The sequence below is a fragment of the Amia ocellicauda genome, chromosome 9 (genome assembly GCF_036373705.1).
Source record: "Amia ocellicauda isolate fAmiCal2 chromosome 9, fAmiCal2.hap1, whole genome shotgun sequence".
NCBI classification, from domain to species: domain Eukaryota; kingdom Metazoa; phylum Chordata; class Actinopteri; order Amiiformes; family Amiidae; genus Amia; species Amia ocellicauda.
This window is the reverse complement of record NC_089858.1, coordinates 17,205,281-17,224,648: the sequence shown is the minus strand read 5'-3', so window position 1 is coordinate 17,224,648 and position 19,368 is coordinate 17,205,281. Positions and strand designations below refer to the sequence as shown.

Sequence of the window (19,368 nt, the reverse complement as noted above, 5' to 3'; positions counted from 1 at the left end):
ACACGCTATGTCCTGCTGAAGGTATAGGTTTAATTGGTGAAAAATGAATTAGACACGAGGTAATGGACTTTTGAAAAGCCAGGCTTAAGATGTGCAAGAAGTAGAAGAATAATTGTGGGGTTTGGGTTTTTTCAAGACAATAAGTTGTCAGGCTGATTTTCTTCATATTTACACCATTTAGCATAATATCACATTCAAGCACTGTACTGGACTGCACAATTGTGTTTGTGTTAATGTTAAAAGGCAATGGGGTTGCTGTTATTTCAAAATAAACGAAATAATAACAGTCCTGGCAGCGGGATGCAGGGTAAGCATTTTGAATCTTTTATGGACTTTCTTTCCTTCTTTCTTTATAATTGTCAAAGTTGCCTTCATTGCTGGAAAGTCCTCGCACCGAGACTGGCGCACATTGCATCATTCCTACACTGTATTGCTCTCTGCCTCTTCCCAACGCGCCTGCGCACGACGCGGCGCTCCTTCGGAACCTCCACGTCTGAGGCGAGCTGCGTCTGGCCAATCAGAGCTGGGTCGAGCTCCAGCCGGCCAATCAGAGCTGGGTCGAGCTCCAGCCGGCCAATCAGAGCTGGATCGAGCTCCAGCCGGCCAATCAGAGGCGGCCACAGTGTGTTTAGGAAACAACCCTGCCCGACGCTGTATTATTACCCGAAACTTCCTCTCTGCGGCGCCGAGAAACTTTACACAGAGGCGGGCGGCTGGCTCTCTGATCGCTGTCTGTAATTAAGCAAGACAAAGGGCTTCTAATTGGGCATCTGCTTTTGAGGACGAATCGTTTTGATTTGAGCCACGACCCGAGTTTCTTTGCGTTACTCGAACCACTGTAAGCTGATCTTCATTTCTCGGGGAGGAAACGAAACATTAAAAACAAAATGGACAATCCAGGAAATCCCCCCGAGCTGGGGACGATCACTGTGGTGGTCAAAAGCCCCAATCAGGCTCATGAAGACCGGGTGATTGAAGGCGTGCAGCTGGCGTGGACGGTGGGGCAGCTGAAGACGCACTTGTCACACGTGTACCCGACCAGTCCTGTGAGTTACTGTGTTTACGTAGCAAATGCGTGTCGGAATTACGAGGCGCTTACTACACTCCTACTATAATAGTAGTAGTAGTTATCATGCATACTGCAGTTCACTGGTAAAAACGACAATGTGTTACTCAGTGTTCCTCTATGGGCACATCTCTGGGTATCTGTGTAGGTATGTTCAGTATATGCAGTCATCATCTCAATAATAAGACCTTTTTAGAGTTTGTCTGCACTTTGTTCTTCTGCAGATGCAATTAAACCAGATATCCACTCGGAAAACAGCATAGTGCGTTTGAAATGAGCACTTTTGTTAAAAATGTCGAAAGTGTGTGTGTGTCGATGTCGTTTTCGAGGTCAGGCACTGTAGATAGTTGGTCTTTTTGTGTGTGTGTGCATTGCATTGCAACTTGCATATCTACACGGGTTGGGGGGGAGAAAGTCCACCTGGATAAATAGGAGGCATGGGGCTCTTCCCGTCACCTGCTGTAACTCACCTGTCTCTCCTGCGCAGCCTGAGAAAGACCAGAGGCTCATCTATTCCGGGAAACTGCTGCCAGACCACCTACACATTAAAGACGTGTTTCGAAAGGTAAATTGTATTATATTTATTTGAATGCCCCCTCCCAAAAAGCACTGGCTGGCCTTGATATGCAAAGAGCTCTTCACAATTAAGCTTCTGCAATGGTGAATTTCAATGTGGGATACACACACAAGAGGTTTTTACAATTGCATTTAAGTTTCCCCCCAGTATTTTAAGTTCAGTTATACAATACAATGACGTTTAGTGCTGAAATTAGTTATGCATTGACAGGGTTAGAATCCCCATTAAACTTAGACTTCCTTTAATGTTAGGATTGTACTGAGTTAGTGGGCATAGCTTCAGATTTTACTGTTGGCTAATGGCTTAAAATGGTGCAGGTTTTCTATTGATGTAGTACAGTGGTGTCTGATGGTTTGGCACTACAAGGTAGTATCGCAGTTCAGAACTGAAGATTCTCATGGGCCTAATATACTGTTTTCCCTGTGAGGCAATAAGGAAATTGAAATGTAAATTTAGAAATGGCCACTCAGATTTTGAGTAATTGTTATACAAATGAGAGAGAGTATTACTAGTCAGATTGCCAGTACCCTGAGACTCGCTGTACTGCTTTTCAGGGCCGCTGTTATATCGTGCTTCTCTCCCAGTTAACCGTGGAACCCTGTGTTTTCCTTGCAGTCGGACTCCATGCCTACTATTCACTTGGTGTGCAGCTTCAAGCCTCGTCCAGGAGCACAACAGGGTTCTCACTCCAAGGCATGCAGCTTTTCATTTATTTGTTCTTAACCTACCTCATCACTGTGAGTTTTGCTGAGGTCTTTGCACTGCTTTAATCCTGGAAGTGTTTCTTGCCATCAGTCTCAAAAGCACCTGCAGCACCACAGATGGACACAATTATCCAGTCCCTTCCTGCCAGAGAAACCTGAGCATTTGAATGGCATTGTGTAAAAAAACAACAACAAAAACCTGTAGGGGACAAAGCTAAAATGAAACTGAGTATTGTTTTGTTTTTAGTCCCCCAAATCCCCCCCCCTTTCTTGTTTTTCACCTGCCTTACTTATTGCTGGAAGAATCAGGTTCTGAAACTTGGCTAGATTTTAATGCCTTCAGAAAGGGCATTACATTTTTTCAGTTCTCTAACCATGTAGCAGCAACAAATCCTGTGTCCCTGGTGTTTGTGCCGACTTGAACACCTTCACTCCGGGTTTGTTGGGATGGATCACCACACATGCACTTTAACCACTAACCAGCCGATAAGCAGCATCACACACTTGCTTTACTTGGGTAGTGTTTGGCCTGGTAGCGTGAGTGAATTCTCCTGGGCTTACGTTGACGTGTTCAGAGAACAGCAGGTGCTTATTTATCTGTCAAGGTCCTGTGCTGATAATTTGCATTCTTTCTGGAACTGTTCTAATTATAGAAAGCTTGAATTTCAGATGTGTATATTAATGTGCATCTTTCAGTCTTGATAACAGTGTTTGTGCTCCTGTCTGGGGTTTAGCTTACAGGAGCCTCACAGCACGGGGAGACGGCGCACATGGAGTCTGGGAATACTGCCTCCGCCACTGCCCCCCCGCCCCATGAGGATGGACTGCGACACAGAGGGAATCCCCAAGGTGTTTCTTCTGCCACGTGAGTGTGCCCTTATTCTAAAGCAAACCCACAGCGCAGTCTGCAAAACCACCCACCAGCAGAGCAGAGGGCACGGGGTGCTACGCCCTGTATTCTCACTTTCTTCACTGTGGCTTTTCCAGGCTGGGAGCAGCTGAGATGCACCACCCGGCTTTTGCCACTTACTCCATGTACAGCCCCCAGCAGCTCCTGTGGCTCCAGCAGATGTATGCCAGGCAGTACTACATGCAGTAGTAAGTACAGTTGGGTTGTATTAGCAACTCATTGCTTGTGTATGGTGGGAGATGATGCTGTAGGCTTGGATTCTTCAGGTGGGATGTTGATCCACCAGGGAATTGGACTGTGTACATGGTTAACAAAAATGAGATGAAAAGCTTTGATGGTGTTCCTGCCGCCTTCTCATTTATTTTGTTGTTGTTCTTGTTGTTGAACTCCAGTCAGGCGGCTCTGGCAGCTGCTTCCTCTTCCTCCTCCCACGTGACTGCTGGAAGCCCCTCCTTGCCAGTGGTTTCCCCGCCTGCCCCAGCTTTGGCGAATCAAGCACCGGTGGACAACCTCCCAGCCAATCAGGACGCACCACAGCCCCAGCTCATCAACCCAGGGGCCAATCAGAACCTGCGGATGAATGCCCAGGGCGGGCCGGTGATGGAGGATGAGGAGGACATGAACCGTGATTGGCTCGACTGGATTTACACGGCTGCCCGCTTCTCGGTCTTCCTCAGCATCTTGTACTTCTACTCCAGCGTGAGCCGCTTCGTGCTGGTGATGAGCAGTCTGCTGATTATGTACCTGTGAGTATGCATCGCCTTTTACTGGCCCTTACCGATGTTAGAGCTGTGTCTCACTGGGAAGCCATGTGGGGAGCAATGCCTGCTAAGCTCCATGGAAGTGCATGGTGCTGGGGCGCCAATAGCTGAAGCAGGGCCAGTTTGCATGTGCCTGGTACACAACCTCGGCACAGTGCTTGTACAGTGCATTAAAACAAACATAGACCTTGGTGCACATTTCAAGGGGCTCTGCTATACTTGAGCTGAGCTTAAGAACATAAGAAAGTTTACAAACAAGAGGAGGCCATTCGACCCATCATGCTCATTTGGTGTCCATTATCCAAGTCATCCAAGGATCCTATCCAGTCTATTTTTGAATTTTCCAAATTTTCAGCTCAACCACATCGCTGGGGAGTTTGTTCAGATTGTGACGACACTCTGTGTAAAGAAGCGTCACCTGTTTTCCGTTTTGATGCCTTGAAGACAAATTTCCATTTGTGTCCCCGGGTGCGTGTGTCCCTGCTGATCTGGAAAAGCTCCTCTGGTTTGATGTGGTCGATGCCTTTCATAATTTTGAAGACTTGATTCAAGTCCCCACGTAGTCTCCTCTGTTTCAGGGTGAAAAGGTTCAGTTCCTCAGTCTCTCAGTAGGACATTCCCTTCAGACCTGGAATAAGTTTGGTTGCTCTCCTCTGAACTGCCTCTAGAGCAGCGATATCTTTCTTGAAGTGTGGAGCCCAGAACTGTCCACAGTATCCAGATGAGCTCTAACTAGGGCATTGTACAGTCTGAACATCACTGCCCTTGTTCTCAATTCTACACTTTTGACAATATACCCTAACATTGTTTGCTTTTTTTTTTATTGCTTCCCCACATTGTTTGGATGGAGTAAGCGAGGAGTCCACGTAGACTCCTAGGTCTTTCTCATGCGTTACTTAATCTAGTTCTATTCCTCCCATAGTGTAATTATAGTGGACATTTTTGTTACCTGCATGTAATACCTTGCACTTGTCCACATTGAATCTCATCTGCCAGGTGTCGGCCCACAACTGAATATTATCTAAGCCCCTTTGAATAGCCTGTGCTGCCAAAATTGTATCTGCTGAGCTGCCTATTTTTAGTATCATCTGCAAATTTGACAAGTTTGCTAACTATCCCAGAGTCCAGATCAGGCTTAGCTAGACTTAGTGTGAGGCCCAGCCCCACTGTTTGTTTGTTTGCCGGCACTGTGTGTGTGTGGTGTGAAGAAACTGGTGGAACAGGATGGCTGAAGGAGGAACATCGTGACCTCGCTGGAGGTTTGGCAAGGATACAACAGTTTTCGCTCTATAAGAAAACGCTCAATTCACACAAAGGTGGAGTGTTTAATATTTAGTTTTGGAGGTACCTCAAGGTGTTCAGGATGTTATTAGCTTGGTTCTGATCAGACTCGTGTTTGACTCATAGATGTCTTCGCTGTCTGCTGTTTGTGTAGTTAAGCCCTGTGTTTACACTGAACGGGCTGTTCTCCCTCTTATCAGTGACGGCTTACATAATTGTCAGCATAGCTGGCATTCTACTGCACGGGTTCTTGAACGACAGCATGTCAAACTCGGTGCACAGCAAAGTAAGCCCGCCCGCCCCAGGCAGGTATCGCAGCCAGGGCCACTCTATCGGGGCTGTCTGCACTCTGTCTGTTTAAAGGAAGTTATTCTGTACTACTTCAGTCACCATGACTTTTTAGTAATTTTTTTAACAAATGCATAGACTGTGTTCAACTTGATGCTTCTAGAAAACTTTTTCACGTACATTAATACTTACCCATTGTTGACTTAAGATTAAAAAAAAAAAAAAAAAAGATTTGCAATTCAAGGGCATCGGTCGAGCTGACATGAGTACTTGGAGTAGTTCTAAACGCAAGGAGCTTATAGCGAGGTGAGGGAAAAATAAACAAGAGAAAATCCTTATCTTCATGTTGATTTTATGGGCATTTAGGCGTTGCAGGAAGCTGACTCAACGTTCGAAAAGCTTGAATCGTGGTTGTGTGTGCTCTTCCAGGTCACTGGTGGGACGGCTTGCTATCATCTTGTCTGCTCCATTTCGGCCCTCTGATATTACTGGGCGTGAATTTGTGAATCGATTTACTTCCCCTGAAATCTGAATGGATCACGACGCCTTGGTGAACGGATTGCTTTCTGCCCATATGGCCTTACTTATTTCCGAATGTTTGTGTTCCTCTTCCTCTCAGGCACACCGCGGGCTGGTTCCCCTTCAGACGGAGAGCGGCGCAGCCAGGCCGTGACATCCCCCTGCCGCCCGAGGTCGTCCAGAACCAGCACAACCAGATCCGAAACCAGCTCCAGGTAAGGACGCTGACACCGGATAAGGGAGTCCTGGCGTGCCACGCAGCAGGGGGCCGGCAGGTGCTCCGTGATGCAGGACGCTGAAAATGCACCAGTCTTTTTGTGAGCAGCTTCTCACACCTCAGAGATCGGAGCCGTGTCAGTCTGATTCTGCAGAGCCGCCCTGGCCACAGACCCAGCAGGCTTTGTGGGTCACCCTTAAATATGTCTTTGATTTAGATAAAGCAGGTATTTGAATAAATTAATACATTTAACAAATTTGCAAACAAATGCCTGAATCGATAACTAGCTGGTCTATATTTCAGGTCTTGCCCGAAATTGGTGATTCAGGGTTACCTATAAAACTGAACTGATTTCCGGACTGGTGCTGGACACCCCTGTCTTTGTGCATCAGGGCTGTTCTGTTTCCTCGCCTATCTTTGCTATTGGACAGCCTAGTTTAACATCCCACCACCCCCGCTCCTTCCTTCTCTGCCCCCCAACACAGACAGCCGTTGTCACTGTCCCCCCACAGAAATACCTGTGTGTGCATCTGTTGCCGGGGGTCTCAATGTCTTAATTGTCTTCACAGGAGGAGCAGCTGCAGCCAGAGGGGGATGGGCAGGAGGAGGCCACTCTGCAGGATGTAGACATGGAGCCCCAGAGGGTCTCGTTGGTGGGCATGGCCTGGGTTTTCTTCAAGACTTTCTTCTCCTCCCTGATCCCAGAGGGACCGCAGGCCATGGTCAACTGACCAGGCCCCGAGCCCCGGGCCTCCGCAGGGTAACCTTGAGCATCATTGTAAAGATGTATCAACATTGGGCAGGACTGCACGGCCTCGGGTTGAAATGCCTTTCCTGATGAATTCCCTGGCCTTCAGGAAGAAGTCTCCTGTGCTGGAAGAGTCTTCCCTTTGACATGTGTATTTAAGAAAAAAAAAGAAAAAATCCCATTTCCTCAGAAGCCACAATGCTTGCCTGTCATTGGCTGGAAATAAATTGTTAATGTCCCTGTTGCAATATTGTAAATAATGTAAATATGTGCAGGCAATGGAAATATCAGAAATGGTTGTACAGTTGGAGAAGAGCACTTTATGTAGAAAGGAGAATCAGTTCGACACCTCCCCCCTCCCCCTTTTTCCTTATAATGCTGCTGTACAAAATGCTGTTTAGATACGACGAATTCTGCCTTGTGCTCCCCATCAACGGCTCTGTCTGCAGAAGGACTTTTAGGTGGAAAGGCCTGAAGTAAGAGGCTGGTAATTGGAAGTAAATACATCCTGCAGAATTTCCCTGTGTCTCTCCAAGACATCTTATTCTTGTTAATGACCAATGGACTGAGCCATTCACTAGTGTCTTCTGGCTCAAAATATGAAGCTTACAGGAAGAAAGGGGGATTATGGTCCTGTACCTGTATATGTTTGTTTAAAAAAAATTAAAAAAATTATAGTAATTGAAAACCTGTTAAATCTTTGGAATTATGTTTTTGTGTGTATATCTAAACTTTGTATACATGCAAGTGCAATCCTTATTCCTTTTGGGATGGTTTCTTGGAAAATCACAGACCTACACTGAGTGTAATTTGTGACCTTACCCTTGTAAATTGATGAGGCTTCTTAATGAGCAGTGTTGCCTGGCTTGTACCATAGAACCACTTTATAATTGCTATTAAAATATATATTTGTGGAAGATTTATTAAATAAATGCATTTCTTGTATCTCTCCTCCTTCGTCTTCTCCTGTTATAAAGAATGTGTTGGTGTGGCCAAGCAGAGGTGTGTTGGTTATAAAACACAGCCCCTTATCAGACCTGCACCACTGTGCTGAACAATGTGTGAATGTGGATGTGTTTATTTTGACTTACGGTCTCGGTCCCTGCTCCCGTACTTGAGAGCTCCACTTCTACGGTCACCCTCGGCATCTCCAGTGTTTATTTAACCTTGTGTTCAGTTGGTGGTTCCCAGGCATGTATGACTGTAAGGCATCAGGGTCACTTGCATATTTGAACTGAATGTCATGGTGATTATTAAGAGGATATACACTGTGTAGTGGAAAAGCGTTTCACTCTCTCCCCATCCCGGGTGCAATTTTGCCTGAGACTTGTCTTGCTTCTAGAACAGTTTTTAATTCAAAATGGAGACTTCAAAGCAAGATATTCCCAGCCAGGTAATGAAGGAACAGCATGTCAGCCATCGTGGGTTTAAAAAAAAAAAAAACTTTCATGACCATCTTTATTTTTATCCTTTACCCTTGAAACATTAGACATCCCCTGCTTTTTGTAATGAAAGGGCAGCAGTTCAGTTTAAATCCCTTATTAAAATTGATCTCCCAGGGGAAGTGTAAACTATGTTACTCTAATCAATAAACAGAACGTTGAGCTCACCAAGAACTTAGTTCGGTGCCCAACATGCAGGCTGTCACCCAGTAAAGTTGCCAATTATAGCATCCTTGCAAGTGTGTGTTTATAGACCTGCTTTTCCTTTCCTTACAGTCTTTTGGTTTTGGTTTTAAGTTCCCTTCAGAAGCCAATTGGCTCAGCCCCTCATCCTACTGTGACTTCTGCAGTTCAATGACCTGTAGAAGCCAGAGAGGGGTTACTCTGTGTTATTCACCTTCTGAACTCCAATCTTCCTTAAATTCTGGGAAACAATAGTATGGATGGGACCAGGGCTATCTGCAGGGTATCTAGTGAGCACAAAGAGGATCAGGCCTGAGCAAAGGCCGTGCCCCCCTTGCTTTGGTCATCATGGGTACTGCATCTTGATGACTATATTTTTAATACAGGCTGATCGTTGATACTGCATGAACATAAGTGATCTATTCCACAATTTCCCCCAATTTGCAGGAGCTTTAAGAGTCGACACCATTAAGCTTAAATGTGTAGAATTTGAATGGCGCAGAATCTGTAAAAGCTTCCAGTGGGCTAATGAGTACATGTCCAGTGTCCATCGCAAGCAAGTAATAATTAACCCCTTTAATTAGTGCATTGCACAAATGTTCCCTACTTACACAATTTTTCGACAGACTTTTATCTTCTCAGAGAAGAGATCTTCACCACCTTCCAGTCAGCATCCCCACGCTTCTGTCAACAGAATGTACAACCGCTCTGCTCCTCCAGGCTCCTTAAACAAACAGCCCCGGTGCCGAGAAACATGAGCCTTTGCAGCCGCCCCCCGACCCGGGGGAGAGGGGGCTGCACGTCACATTTCCTCTGCGGAGGAGGGCTCCCAGCGTAGAGGCCCCTGTCTGTGTGCTGTGCTCTGGGCTGGGTCAGTCAGCTGCTGGGTGCGTCTTGTGCATTGTAGAGAAGATGTTCCCCATCGTGTTGCTGTGGTGCTTCGCCGGTATGTGTCTGGCTTGTCTGGACAACCAGGATGCCGCCTTTAAAGCCACAGGGATCGCCTGCAGGATCACCAAGCCGGCCGCCCTTGTGTGTGAGTACAGGACGTCTGTGGCCAGTCTACAGGGACTGCTGCCAGCCAATGCTCACTCAGTCTCTGATGGTACCGGCTCCATTTTAACAACCTGAATTGGATTCGTGCCCATCAATCCAATTTCCTAGTTTTAACCATTGATGGTCTGTTTAGCATTTTGCATCGGTGTTGGATTCTAAGTAGGACAGACAGTTTGCAGTAGTATGGTTGGAGAAAGTGGGGTAAGTGCGTCTGTAGAAGTCCTCCTGAGAAGCCTGCAGGTATGTGTCCACTTCACTCATTGCTTTCATGAAGGGGCACGTGTTTCCTTATGCAAAGTTAATTTAAACCAATCCGTTCAAATGCTGTGAACACTTCCATAAGAACTGATCTGAAGATGAGCGTCATACATTCACAGTCTCCCATGCCAGCAGGTACGCTCAGTCTCTATACGTAGACACACGGGACAGAAAGACGGAGTGATAAGGTGCATTTAAATTAACAATTAACACTGTATTTTCTTTCAAATAATCTGTCAGGCTTTTTATCCATTTATTTATTCTCTCATTAACCCGATCTGGGTGGCTGAAGGAAGGCTGTTTGTCGTTGCAGTGAATGAACAGACCACTAATGTCATCCAGGCTGCGTTTCAGCATGCCAGGTACCCTGACATGAAAGGAGAAAAATACATCCTGTTCATTGGGAAGGTTTACTACGGTTTAAACAAGTAAGTGTTCCAAATCACCCCTTATTCTTTGAGTGTGTGTCCTTATATATTGTATAACAAACAAGAAGCAGTTTTGACAGAAGGCTTCTTGTGGACATCTATCTTTGTATCTTTATATTGCTATATGTGTAAACTATTTACAATTCAGCCCTTTAGGATTTTACAATTTTTTCTCTAACAGTTTGGAGATCCACAACCTCTCAATTGGAAAGAGTGAAGTGGAGCTGAGGCAGGACAACGACGTGCTGATTGACATTGCAAGCATCAGTGTCACCTTCAATGGCACTCTAAAGTATGGTTATGGAAACTGGCTGTGAGTACCGCTCCTCGCCTGTCACTCTACACACGAGCCGTGCAGCCGCAGAGGGAGCTGTACTTCGAGTAACCTGTACATCTTGCCTCAACAGGTTTGACATGGGGTCGTTTGTGGATTTTGAATTGGAATCTCACGTGGATCTCAAAATTCCAACCGATCTGTGTGAGTGCAAACTTGACGTCACATCTCAGTCTACCTTTCAGTTAAATCTGGACCCTCACCTTCCCCCCACCCTCTGCTGCAGGGAGCTAAGAGGCCTCCCTGCAGGTTCCTGCTGCTCTCTGGCTCTAACCCCCCGTCCTCTTGTCTCCTCCAGACTGCAGTAATGACCGGGTTGCTGCAGACACCACTGGCTGCTCTATCAACTTCCACAAGCTGCAGCTGCACCTCCAGGGGGACCGGCAGTAAGTTGGCCTGCACCTTTCATCAGGGGAAATATGGCTGATGCACCATAGATTGATTCACCACAGAGAGATCACAAAATATGATACTGTTTATCCTGCTGTTTTAATTCTAATTCCAAGTTTATAATTTATATTTGTTTGTTCTTTTCATTATTACAGGCCAGGATGGATAAAGAGAATGTTTACAGATTTTGTGATGTTTACAGTTAAAAGGACCGTCGGTAGGCAGGTAAGAAACTGACCTGAGTTTTTTTGTTTGTTTTAGACTTGCTCATAAAATCAGGAAAATCCATAAACATTCACTCACTCACTCACATGGCCTGTAACTCAACACTGCCACCTTCTGGACTAACATTTGTCTGCTTGTTTTCTTGGATTAAACAAATAGGCAGCTCAGTGATATGGGCCAGAAAATAGTTTGCATCCACCTAGTAGCAGGCAGCTCTGCATGGCTGGTCAGTGATGGGTGAGATCTTTGGATGCTGAACACATGAGCGAGATGTTCTTTGTCTGTATCTTCCCGGCAGATCTGCAGGGAAATTAACAAGGCGGCGGATATCCTGGCGGAATTCATCCAGCAGCGGGCAGGTAGGGTATCCATCACTGCTGAAGGATGCCTCGCTGTGGGTCACACAGGCAGGCAGGGCGCAGAGAGACTGTGGAGGGCACTCACACACACTTACACACACAGACCAAAACTGGGACTGCTTTGCACCAGGATCTATTAAGTCACTTGAATACCATAACCCCTATACACACCCTGACACGTACATTCATAAACACAAAGCAGATGCCTGCAGATAATGCTGCAAATTCAATCAAAAAGTCTGATTAAATCAAAGTCCCCCCGTGCACAATAGTTAAACAGCCGCTTGCCTCTCGGCTCAACGCACAGACTTATAATAATGATCCTTCCTCCCAAATCTCACAGAGCTATTCCTGAGCGATGGGGATATAGGGGTAGACATCACCCTCACGGCCTCCCCTAAGTTGACCGACCACTACATCGAGTCTTACCACAAGGTAGGCAGCCGTGTCAGGGGTAACAGGCCCCTGCGTTGTACCTGTGCCAATGCAACATGCCTGCAGAGGGAGTGCATCTTACTGCCCGCTCTACTGACCGTTATTCTCAACTACCTTCTGCCTTTGCTGTTAAAAGGATGTCTGAGCTGGTGAGCCTGAGTTCTAAATATAATATAAAAAATAAACATAATTATAATTATAGAATGACCATTCAAAAACCTGTGATCAGACATAAGTTTAATTGTGCTTTACACTCCGAATCTCTGCCCTTTAGTAAAGACTGCGTGTCTGTAATACAGCACGCTACAATGTGAACAGTATTGCCATGAGCAAACAGCCTTCTCAGCTCTTAAATAAGTACGAACCCCAGCCACATCTGCAAGGTCGACTTCTGCCCTAGATACCGAACTCCTGACCGAATAACAAACGCTGGTTGATGTGAAAGCAGAATTGTGTGCACATTGTCTCTGTTCAAATCTGCTTTGTCTGCATGTTCCTTATATACAGTGGAGTATAAATGCCTTATTCAGAGTTAAACAAAATAGAGGACTGGCCTGTGTGCCCTGGCTCTCCCAAGGCCTTTGTAATAAACCTGCTGATTCCTGAGTCTGGACTCTGACTCCATTTGTAAGAGAAAATACTAATACTACAACAATAATAACCGTTTGAGTAGCAACAGCTGATCGTCTTACTGCTCCAATTTCCCAGACATTAGAATTGCATCAGTGTGTTTATGCAATTGTTTTACCCCTTGTTTGCATCCCCCCCAACCCCCTCACCATGCACAGGGAGTGGCCAGGGCCATGAACATCACGGTGCCCATTGTTGACTCTGGGTTCTGCCCCACGCTGCTGACCGAGCATCGGATGCTGTACTTCTGGATCTCAGACCAGGTGCTGCAGGGGCTGGTGTCCTTCGCTCACCAGGGCGGGCGCTTCTCTCGCTCCGTCGTCGGCCAGGAGCTGAAGGTCTGTGGTGCTGGCAGAACATTCATAACTAAAAATCAATAGATATCTGCATGTAAAGTCACTTGAATGCATTTCTAACAAAAATCATAATAAATATTTACATTAAAAAGTTGAAAAGATAATATCCTGAGGTGGGGTCTCTGCCACGGTGGAGTTTCTGTAAATGAAATACATATACAAAAGGTGTGCATTGTCAAAATCTATATTATTTCTGTTTAGGATCTTTTCCACGTGAATCTGGACGCTACCACGCCGCAGCTCGTGAGCCAGGTGAGTGAGCGCGTTGGAGAGTGTCGACAGCAGCCGAGCCAGACATTTTTTATGTAGATAAAGCAAATACAAAAAACTGCAGCGTCATCCAAGATAAAAAGATATGGGTGTCAGGGTATCTGCTTGGAGAGAGGCACGTGTGGCTGGTTTGACTAGCCCTGACATTTTAGGGATGTGTTTTGCCTGAAGTATTGTTTTTCCACCTGCAATTTGAAATATGTTCTGCTTAAATACACAGAACAAAACAACAACAACACAAAGAAAAGCTTTATAATTTGTGTATCTCTTTCACATTTACATAAATCCAGTGATTGACTGGAGTTGAATTTCTTTTTGAGTGAGCCGGGAACTGTGACTCAACAATCTAGAGTAATGAACAAGATTATGTCACTCGATGTTTGTCCATGTCTGTGACTTTGTGTGTCTCTCTCTCTCTGTCTGTCTGTCCGTCCATCTACCTCCATGTGTCTGTCTGTATGTGTCTGTTTCTCTGTCTTTTTGCGTGTGTATCTGCCTGTGTGCATTTGACTCTGTGTCAGCTCCTGTCCTCTGAGCAACCGCTGGCAAAGATGTGGAGCCTGTTGCCGCCCCAGCTCTGGACCACCCCACAGGGCACCAGTGTCAGGACCGTCGCTGCTGTAGAGCTGAAAAGCAGCTCCAGTGACCCCGAGCCATCCCTGCTCTTCCACACGGTCAGCTGTCTGATTGACTGATAGCCATAGATTACTTGTAGTTTCTATCCATATATCTATCCCTCTCTCTGCCTGTGTTTATTACTCTAGTGTAGAAAGCGGTCCGAGAGAGAACACCACAGCCGTCACTCATGGTTTTGGAAGGACAGTCAGTCAGTAGCTTTGGGCCCAGATATTGAATCTATTCTCTCATAGTGTAATATTGTAACTTGGGTCTTATATATTCCTGAACTATCTGATACAGTCTATAACTGATTATATGAAGTGTATACATTGTCTGTTCTGAATCTGAAAGTAAAAAAACAAAAACAAAAAGATTTCTGTCCGCTTGGCACAACCCCATTTTATTTGGTCCACTTGGTGCCGCAGGAGGTTGAAGTAGTTGTCCAATCCTCTTACGCTGACAAGCAACTGATCCTGGATGTCAAGCCGACAGAGTGAGTATCAGCCTCCTGTCCAGCAGTCGCACCATACTATACTTTACTATTTATTACCATTTATTACTTTACCACATGTTTACCATGCTACACCACACTGCACCTTACTGTATTTGTATCCACAGTACACAGCATTTCAGTCTTGTAGGGGACAAAAGTGTCACAGCCTCATATTTGGCCCATGGTAATATATCATGCAAAAAGTCAGAAAACGTAGAAATCAGCGTCTAACACAGTCATTATGTCTGACTTCTTCCCTAGGATCGTCATCCTAAAAACCTTGACCGCCGGAGGGCAAGAGCTGGTGAGTCTTCAATGGATTTAGTTGGCTTGACAGTAATGGCAAATGCTTTGGTTCTGGTTACAGAGCTCTCGAGAGGGATATGAAATTTGTATTCACTCGTAGCATCACTTTTGCTACTTACTTTAGGATGAAGACGTGGATGTGGAGTACCTGAAGGAGGTGGTACGAAAGATTGGCATCCCAAAAGTGGTGTCCGGTAAGTCACACTCCGCAGGTCTGTCTCTGGGCCACGTTTAATGAGAGGCTTCTTTAAAGCTCAGGGGGCAGGCATGTTCAAATTACTTAGTGCTCTGTTATTTTCCACAAAAACTACACTGACGCTGCCCAGTGAGACTTCCTGGCTGGAGGAAGCGGGTAAATGTCTGAATAGTTAATAGTAACAGTGTCAGCTCTCCTTCACTGAAGCTGACGGTGTGTGGTTCAACTAGACAGAGTTATGGCAAATCAGTATCTGTTGTTCATTCCAGCTTCATGTGTTAGACTTTACTTCCCCTAAATAATACATTCCTTTTCCTGCATCAGATCTCGAACCCGGGTTGACCAAAATGATGGATTCTCACGGACTACACCTGTTTGATATCATCAATCCTGAGGTTATATCACAACAGGTAAGTGTGGTCTTAAAATTATTAGTGTGAGTGTTTGACTGTTTTCATGCACAAGCGAAATATAACAAAATTGCTCTGCTAAATGCTAAATGTCTTTCGTTTGTTTATTTCCATCATTTGTATAAAGCACACTATAATTTATAGAAAGCCACCTTGGATATAGGCATCAAACAAATGAAGAAACAATAAGCAGACAGAGGGAGACAGAGACACAGTGGCAGAGATGTGTGTTGAGGTATTCCTGCAGTCCGTCACTGGGCATGTACACTGAATATGAACGGTCTGTTTCCCTGCAGGGCTACGTCGTTGTCCAGCTGGACTTTGGTTTTCCTCATCATTTGCTGGTGGAATTTCTCCAAAAAACTCTGCAGAGTAGTGCAGCCTCCAGCACAGCAGAAGAAAACTAGCGTTGATTTACCCCTGAGACACAACAACAGTGCTTTAACTGAAAGGACTGGACTGCAAAGAAATATAAACATACTGTATATTCTTTTCTTCTTGTTTGTCTCTTTTAAAACAATGTCTCAACTAATTAAAAGCCATTTTGTTTTATCTGCTGGTCCTTTTCTTATGGGTTTTGTTTTTGTTTTATCCTGATATTCCATATCACAGTGGCAGAGACCCATGTGTTAAACCCAGACAAAATTGTATTGTTTGTGTTAAAGTGGCAGAGAATGCTGCATCTACATTTGTAATACAGTTGCTGGTGTAACTTATAGTCAGCTTGTTTTGCCAGAGAGTGAATATGTATTGACTAAATCTTTATAAATTGTGTATCTAAAATATCTATTGCGTACAAACCATATCAATCTATTTTTATTGTCATCTGTTGCGATTAAAAACATATTGTCTGCAAGCTGGTTCAAAATCTACAATTTCTCATCCCTTTGGTTTTGAGATCAGTTTTTATTTTAGGAGTATGTTCAGGTCTCTTTCACTGCCTGGCAGAGAAAAATCCCAAGAGGCTTTCACACCACGAGGCATTCCTTAAAACGCATTGTTAAAATGTCTCCTATTGTTGCATCGGCACCTGGATCCTTTGGGACTGGGAGGCCTGGCTTCAAGACTTCACTGTAGACTACATAACTATGAATAATGGCCAACATGTCTTGAAATCAAATGTCTAGTCCACTGGTTCTCAATCCTAGTCCTGGAGACCCCATGCCCTGGTGGTTTTCATTTCAACTGAGTTGTCAATTACTTAATTGAGCCCTCAAGAACCACTGGTAGTCACAGAAATGACTCTAAACTGAATTATAAGCTCATTATGCTTTTGGGAACAGACTCGGATTTTCAAATCACTGACACAAAGCCATAAAGAAAAAGGTTTGCAATGTAATGCATTGATAGTAGATCATTAAATACTGTTACATAATTGCTGAGGTGTCCATTAACTGTATTAACTGCAGCTCTGGGTCTGGCCCTTGAGCGGGACCACCTCATTAATGCAATTTACTCATAAAACGTACTCTTAATAATTTCTCTTATTTTCATCATATATACATTTATTTCAAAATTTACCATGAAAACAAAATAGTAGTCAGTTCCACGTATGCTAAAAGAAGTGTTTCTGCACATGGTGAAGTTTTCACAGAATAAGTTAATTGTTGGAAAACAGGATGTTACATAAGCTTAAATGTAATTTGCAAAATACACTTGAGGCACTAGAACTGAAGACAGGTTGGGCTGTAACAATATATTGGGCATGTAGAAGACTTTTGACAAGACACGGTACTTTGGTCACAGTCTGCAGCGTGATTCTCACGTTCAAGAAACAAAACTGGACCAGATGCCAGTCCATCACAGGGCAACACAAAAGCACACGCACACATACATGCACACGCACACGTACACACACACGCATGCACATGCACACGCAAACTCAAAATGCTCAACTACAGGGCAGTTTAGAACAACCAATCTACCCAAGCATTCCAAAAGCCCCTAATCTTTGAGCACCCATGTTTAAAAAACATTGTAAAAAATAATAATATGAAAGGCTTCTTTTAAAGTTATAAACTACCTAAATGCACTGCTACATGTACTGCTATTTTCTGACCACTAGATGGCACACCAGGTCAATGTCAACCTGCTCCCTGGGCAGAAACAGATCACAGAAGGGATTAGGCCAGTTAAAATGAAGGCTTATGGAGGCAGTGAAAGTAAAACTGTCAAGAGCAAAGAAAACATTCTTTTCAATTATTTTATGGTTCATGTCAAATTCTCGAGATATGTATATTGTATTACACATTTTATGTTTTACCTGGTGTTCAGTTTGTTAAAAAGGCAATAGATATGATTGTGACAACCAACCCCGTTACGGGCCTGGATGTCACAAGTGCGCACTGTCTATTTAACCAGTTATAAATGTATGCTGAAGTAAAGAGTGAAGATCTAAACAATTTCTATTTGTAAATAAGATATTATTCTTTCATGTGGAATTGAAAACAGTGGCATATGATGTATGGGGCCAGAGAAATATAAGACTGAGCAGATTCAATTAGGCCACTCGCCGGTTAAATTACAGACCTGTTTTATGATTTATAAACCTATGGATATAGTAGTCGCGGAAAATGTGGGATTAGTGTATTCCAGCATTACGTCATGATGCCCAAGATACTCAAGTGGCATGGGCTTGTGCACTTTATTGCAGAATATCGCAGCCCTGAATGATCATGCGACACTATCACAAACAAACCAAAAACCTTGAACTTGACAGCTAGACTCAGTTAATTCTCAAAATGAAGAGGCTGCGGCTCTTCTGTCCCCTGCCACAGCAGTAATGCGGTGTGGTGTAATACTGTGGTATCACACACTCATTTCACCCTATACAACCCCATAGCATTTCCACCTGGGAGTCGCTCTGGAAACTTTGACTGGTGTCATGCTGGTGTTTCATTGATTCGCCCCCTTGGAGAAAGAAATCTAGGTACACCGCTGGGTTGGAAAATCGCAAATAAAGCATCACTGACCCGGTTTTAGTGGAACCGGGAAACTACATCAGCTCCTGTTTTAAACTAAAGCGCAAACTAGAATAAGCACTAATACAAGTGCAATATGAATATCAAAAACACACCCAAGTGTAACAAGTGCTTGTGTGTTTGTTTGTCTTTATCCATGAAGCCTTATCTCTCCACTGGTAATCTCATGTCTGTGCTGGGTCTGTCCACACGCAGCCTCAGCTCTTTTCAAACAGTGGGTCGGGTGGGGGTGCAGCACCGGGCCTGGCAGCGCCCCCCAGGACCCCCGTGTGCCTGTCACCCAGCACTCAGCGGCATTTGTGTGTGCGTGCATGTATGTGTATATGTATGTGTGCAGCGTTTAAGCGCTGCGAATAAACGGATGTGCAAACACACGTACTGCGTGTAACATTAACACAAACCTTTGTGTATACACATAGAGGATGAAGTCCGAGTTCTTTCCACTTGTAGCCATAAAGAGAGAAAGAAAGAAAGAAGGAAAGAAGGAAAGATATACCAATAGATAGACTGATACCCACACACAAACATACGTGCATATGGGCATGTGTAGCCTAGAAGTGCCCACTAATCCAAAATACTTGTTTATTTTAATTATTATTATTATTATTATTATTATTTTAATCATCTATCTGCATCTGCACCTCGTAAAATGGGTCTGCACATCTGTATATCAACAGTGTAGAAACATTGTGTTGAATGTAACACAAACTGTAGATAAGGTGTCTAAAAACAAGGGTAAATAAAGTACTAACGCAATAGTGTGTTTTCAGTACAAATATGGATGTATTTTACTGATTTCAAAAACCTACATGGGCTTGTTAGCATTAGCTGCCGATATAAAAAACACAGTTTTATTGTGTATGCGCGGACATATTTAATCCGAAAATAAAACTTTATCTTTAACTTTCACTTTCGTATTCCCACAAA

The 19,368-nt window shown here is 44.3% G+C and overlaps 2 protein-coding genes across 2 annotated transcripts; both read left to right on the top strand.

Moving 5' to 3' along the window:
- The first annotated feature begins 649 nt into the window (after nucleotides 1-649).
- On the top strand, nucleotides 650-8,021 carry herpud1 (homocysteine-inducible, endoplasmic reticulum stress-inducible, ubiquitin-like domain member 1). The gene is made up of 8 exons (XM_066713510.1): nucleotides 650-1,046; nucleotides 1,554-1,631; nucleotides 2,259-2,336; nucleotides 3,082-3,212; nucleotides 3,335-3,445; nucleotides 3,650-4,003; nucleotides 6,207-6,321; nucleotides 6,893-8,021. Exons 1-8 carry the CDS (start codon nucleotides 888-890, stop codon nucleotides 7,052-7,054), a joined length of 1,188 nt encoding a protein of 395 aa, XP_066569607.1. The 5' UTR covers nucleotides 650-887; the 3' UTR covers nucleotides 7,055-8,021.
- A 1,494-nt stretch (nucleotides 8,022-9,515) lies between these two features.
- cetp (cholesteryl ester transfer protein, plasma) lies at nucleotides 9,516-16,012 on the top strand. The gene is made up of 16 exons (XM_066713509.1): nucleotides 9,516-9,732; nucleotides 10,324-10,438; nucleotides 10,620-10,751; nucleotides 10,846-10,916; nucleotides 11,071-11,158; nucleotides 11,318-11,387; nucleotides 11,686-11,746; nucleotides 12,090-12,181; nucleotides 12,970-13,149; nucleotides 13,369-13,419; nucleotides 13,959-14,111; nucleotides 14,481-14,548; nucleotides 14,810-14,852; nucleotides 14,979-15,048; nucleotides 15,375-15,460; nucleotides 15,757-16,012. The coding sequence occupies exons 1-16, from the start codon at nucleotides 9,609-9,611 to the stop codon at nucleotides 15,865-15,867; spliced, it is 1,515 nt and encodes a 504-aa protein (XP_066569606.1). The 5' UTR covers nucleotides 9,516-9,608; the 3' UTR covers nucleotides 15,868-16,012.
- Nucleotides 16,013-19,368: the final 3,356 nt, after the last annotated feature.

What these genes read in the sequence shown, in the direction of transcription:
- herpud1 (XM_066713510.1), top strand. Translation starts at nt 888, where the DNA reads ATGGACAATCCAGGAAATCCCCCCGAGCTGGGGACGATCACTGTGGTG. An exon ending in AACAGGGTTCTCACTCCAAG is followed by an intron (nt 2,337 to 3,081) that starts GCATGCAGCTTT and finishes TCTGGGGTTTAG; the next exon opens with CTTACAGGAGCCTCACAGCA. An exon ending in AGTCTGCTGATTATGTACCT is followed by an intron (nt 4,004 to 6,206) that starts GTGAGTATGCAT and finishes TCTTCCTCTCAG; the next exon opens with GCACACCGCGGGCTGGTTCC.
- cetp (XM_066713509.1), top strand. Translation starts at nt 9,609, where the DNA reads ATGTTCCCCATCGTGTTGCTGTGGTGCTTCGCCGGTATGTGTCTGGCT. An exon ending in GTTTACTACGGTTTAAACAA is followed by an intron (nt 10,439 to 10,619) that starts GTAAGTGTTCCA and finishes TTTCTCTAACAG; the next exon opens with TTTGGAGATCCACAACCTCT. An exon ending in TCGTCGGCCAGGAGCTGAAG is followed by an intron (nt 13,150 to 13,368) that starts GTCTGTGGTGCT and finishes ATTTCTGTTTAG; the next exon opens with GATCTTTTCCACGTGAATCT.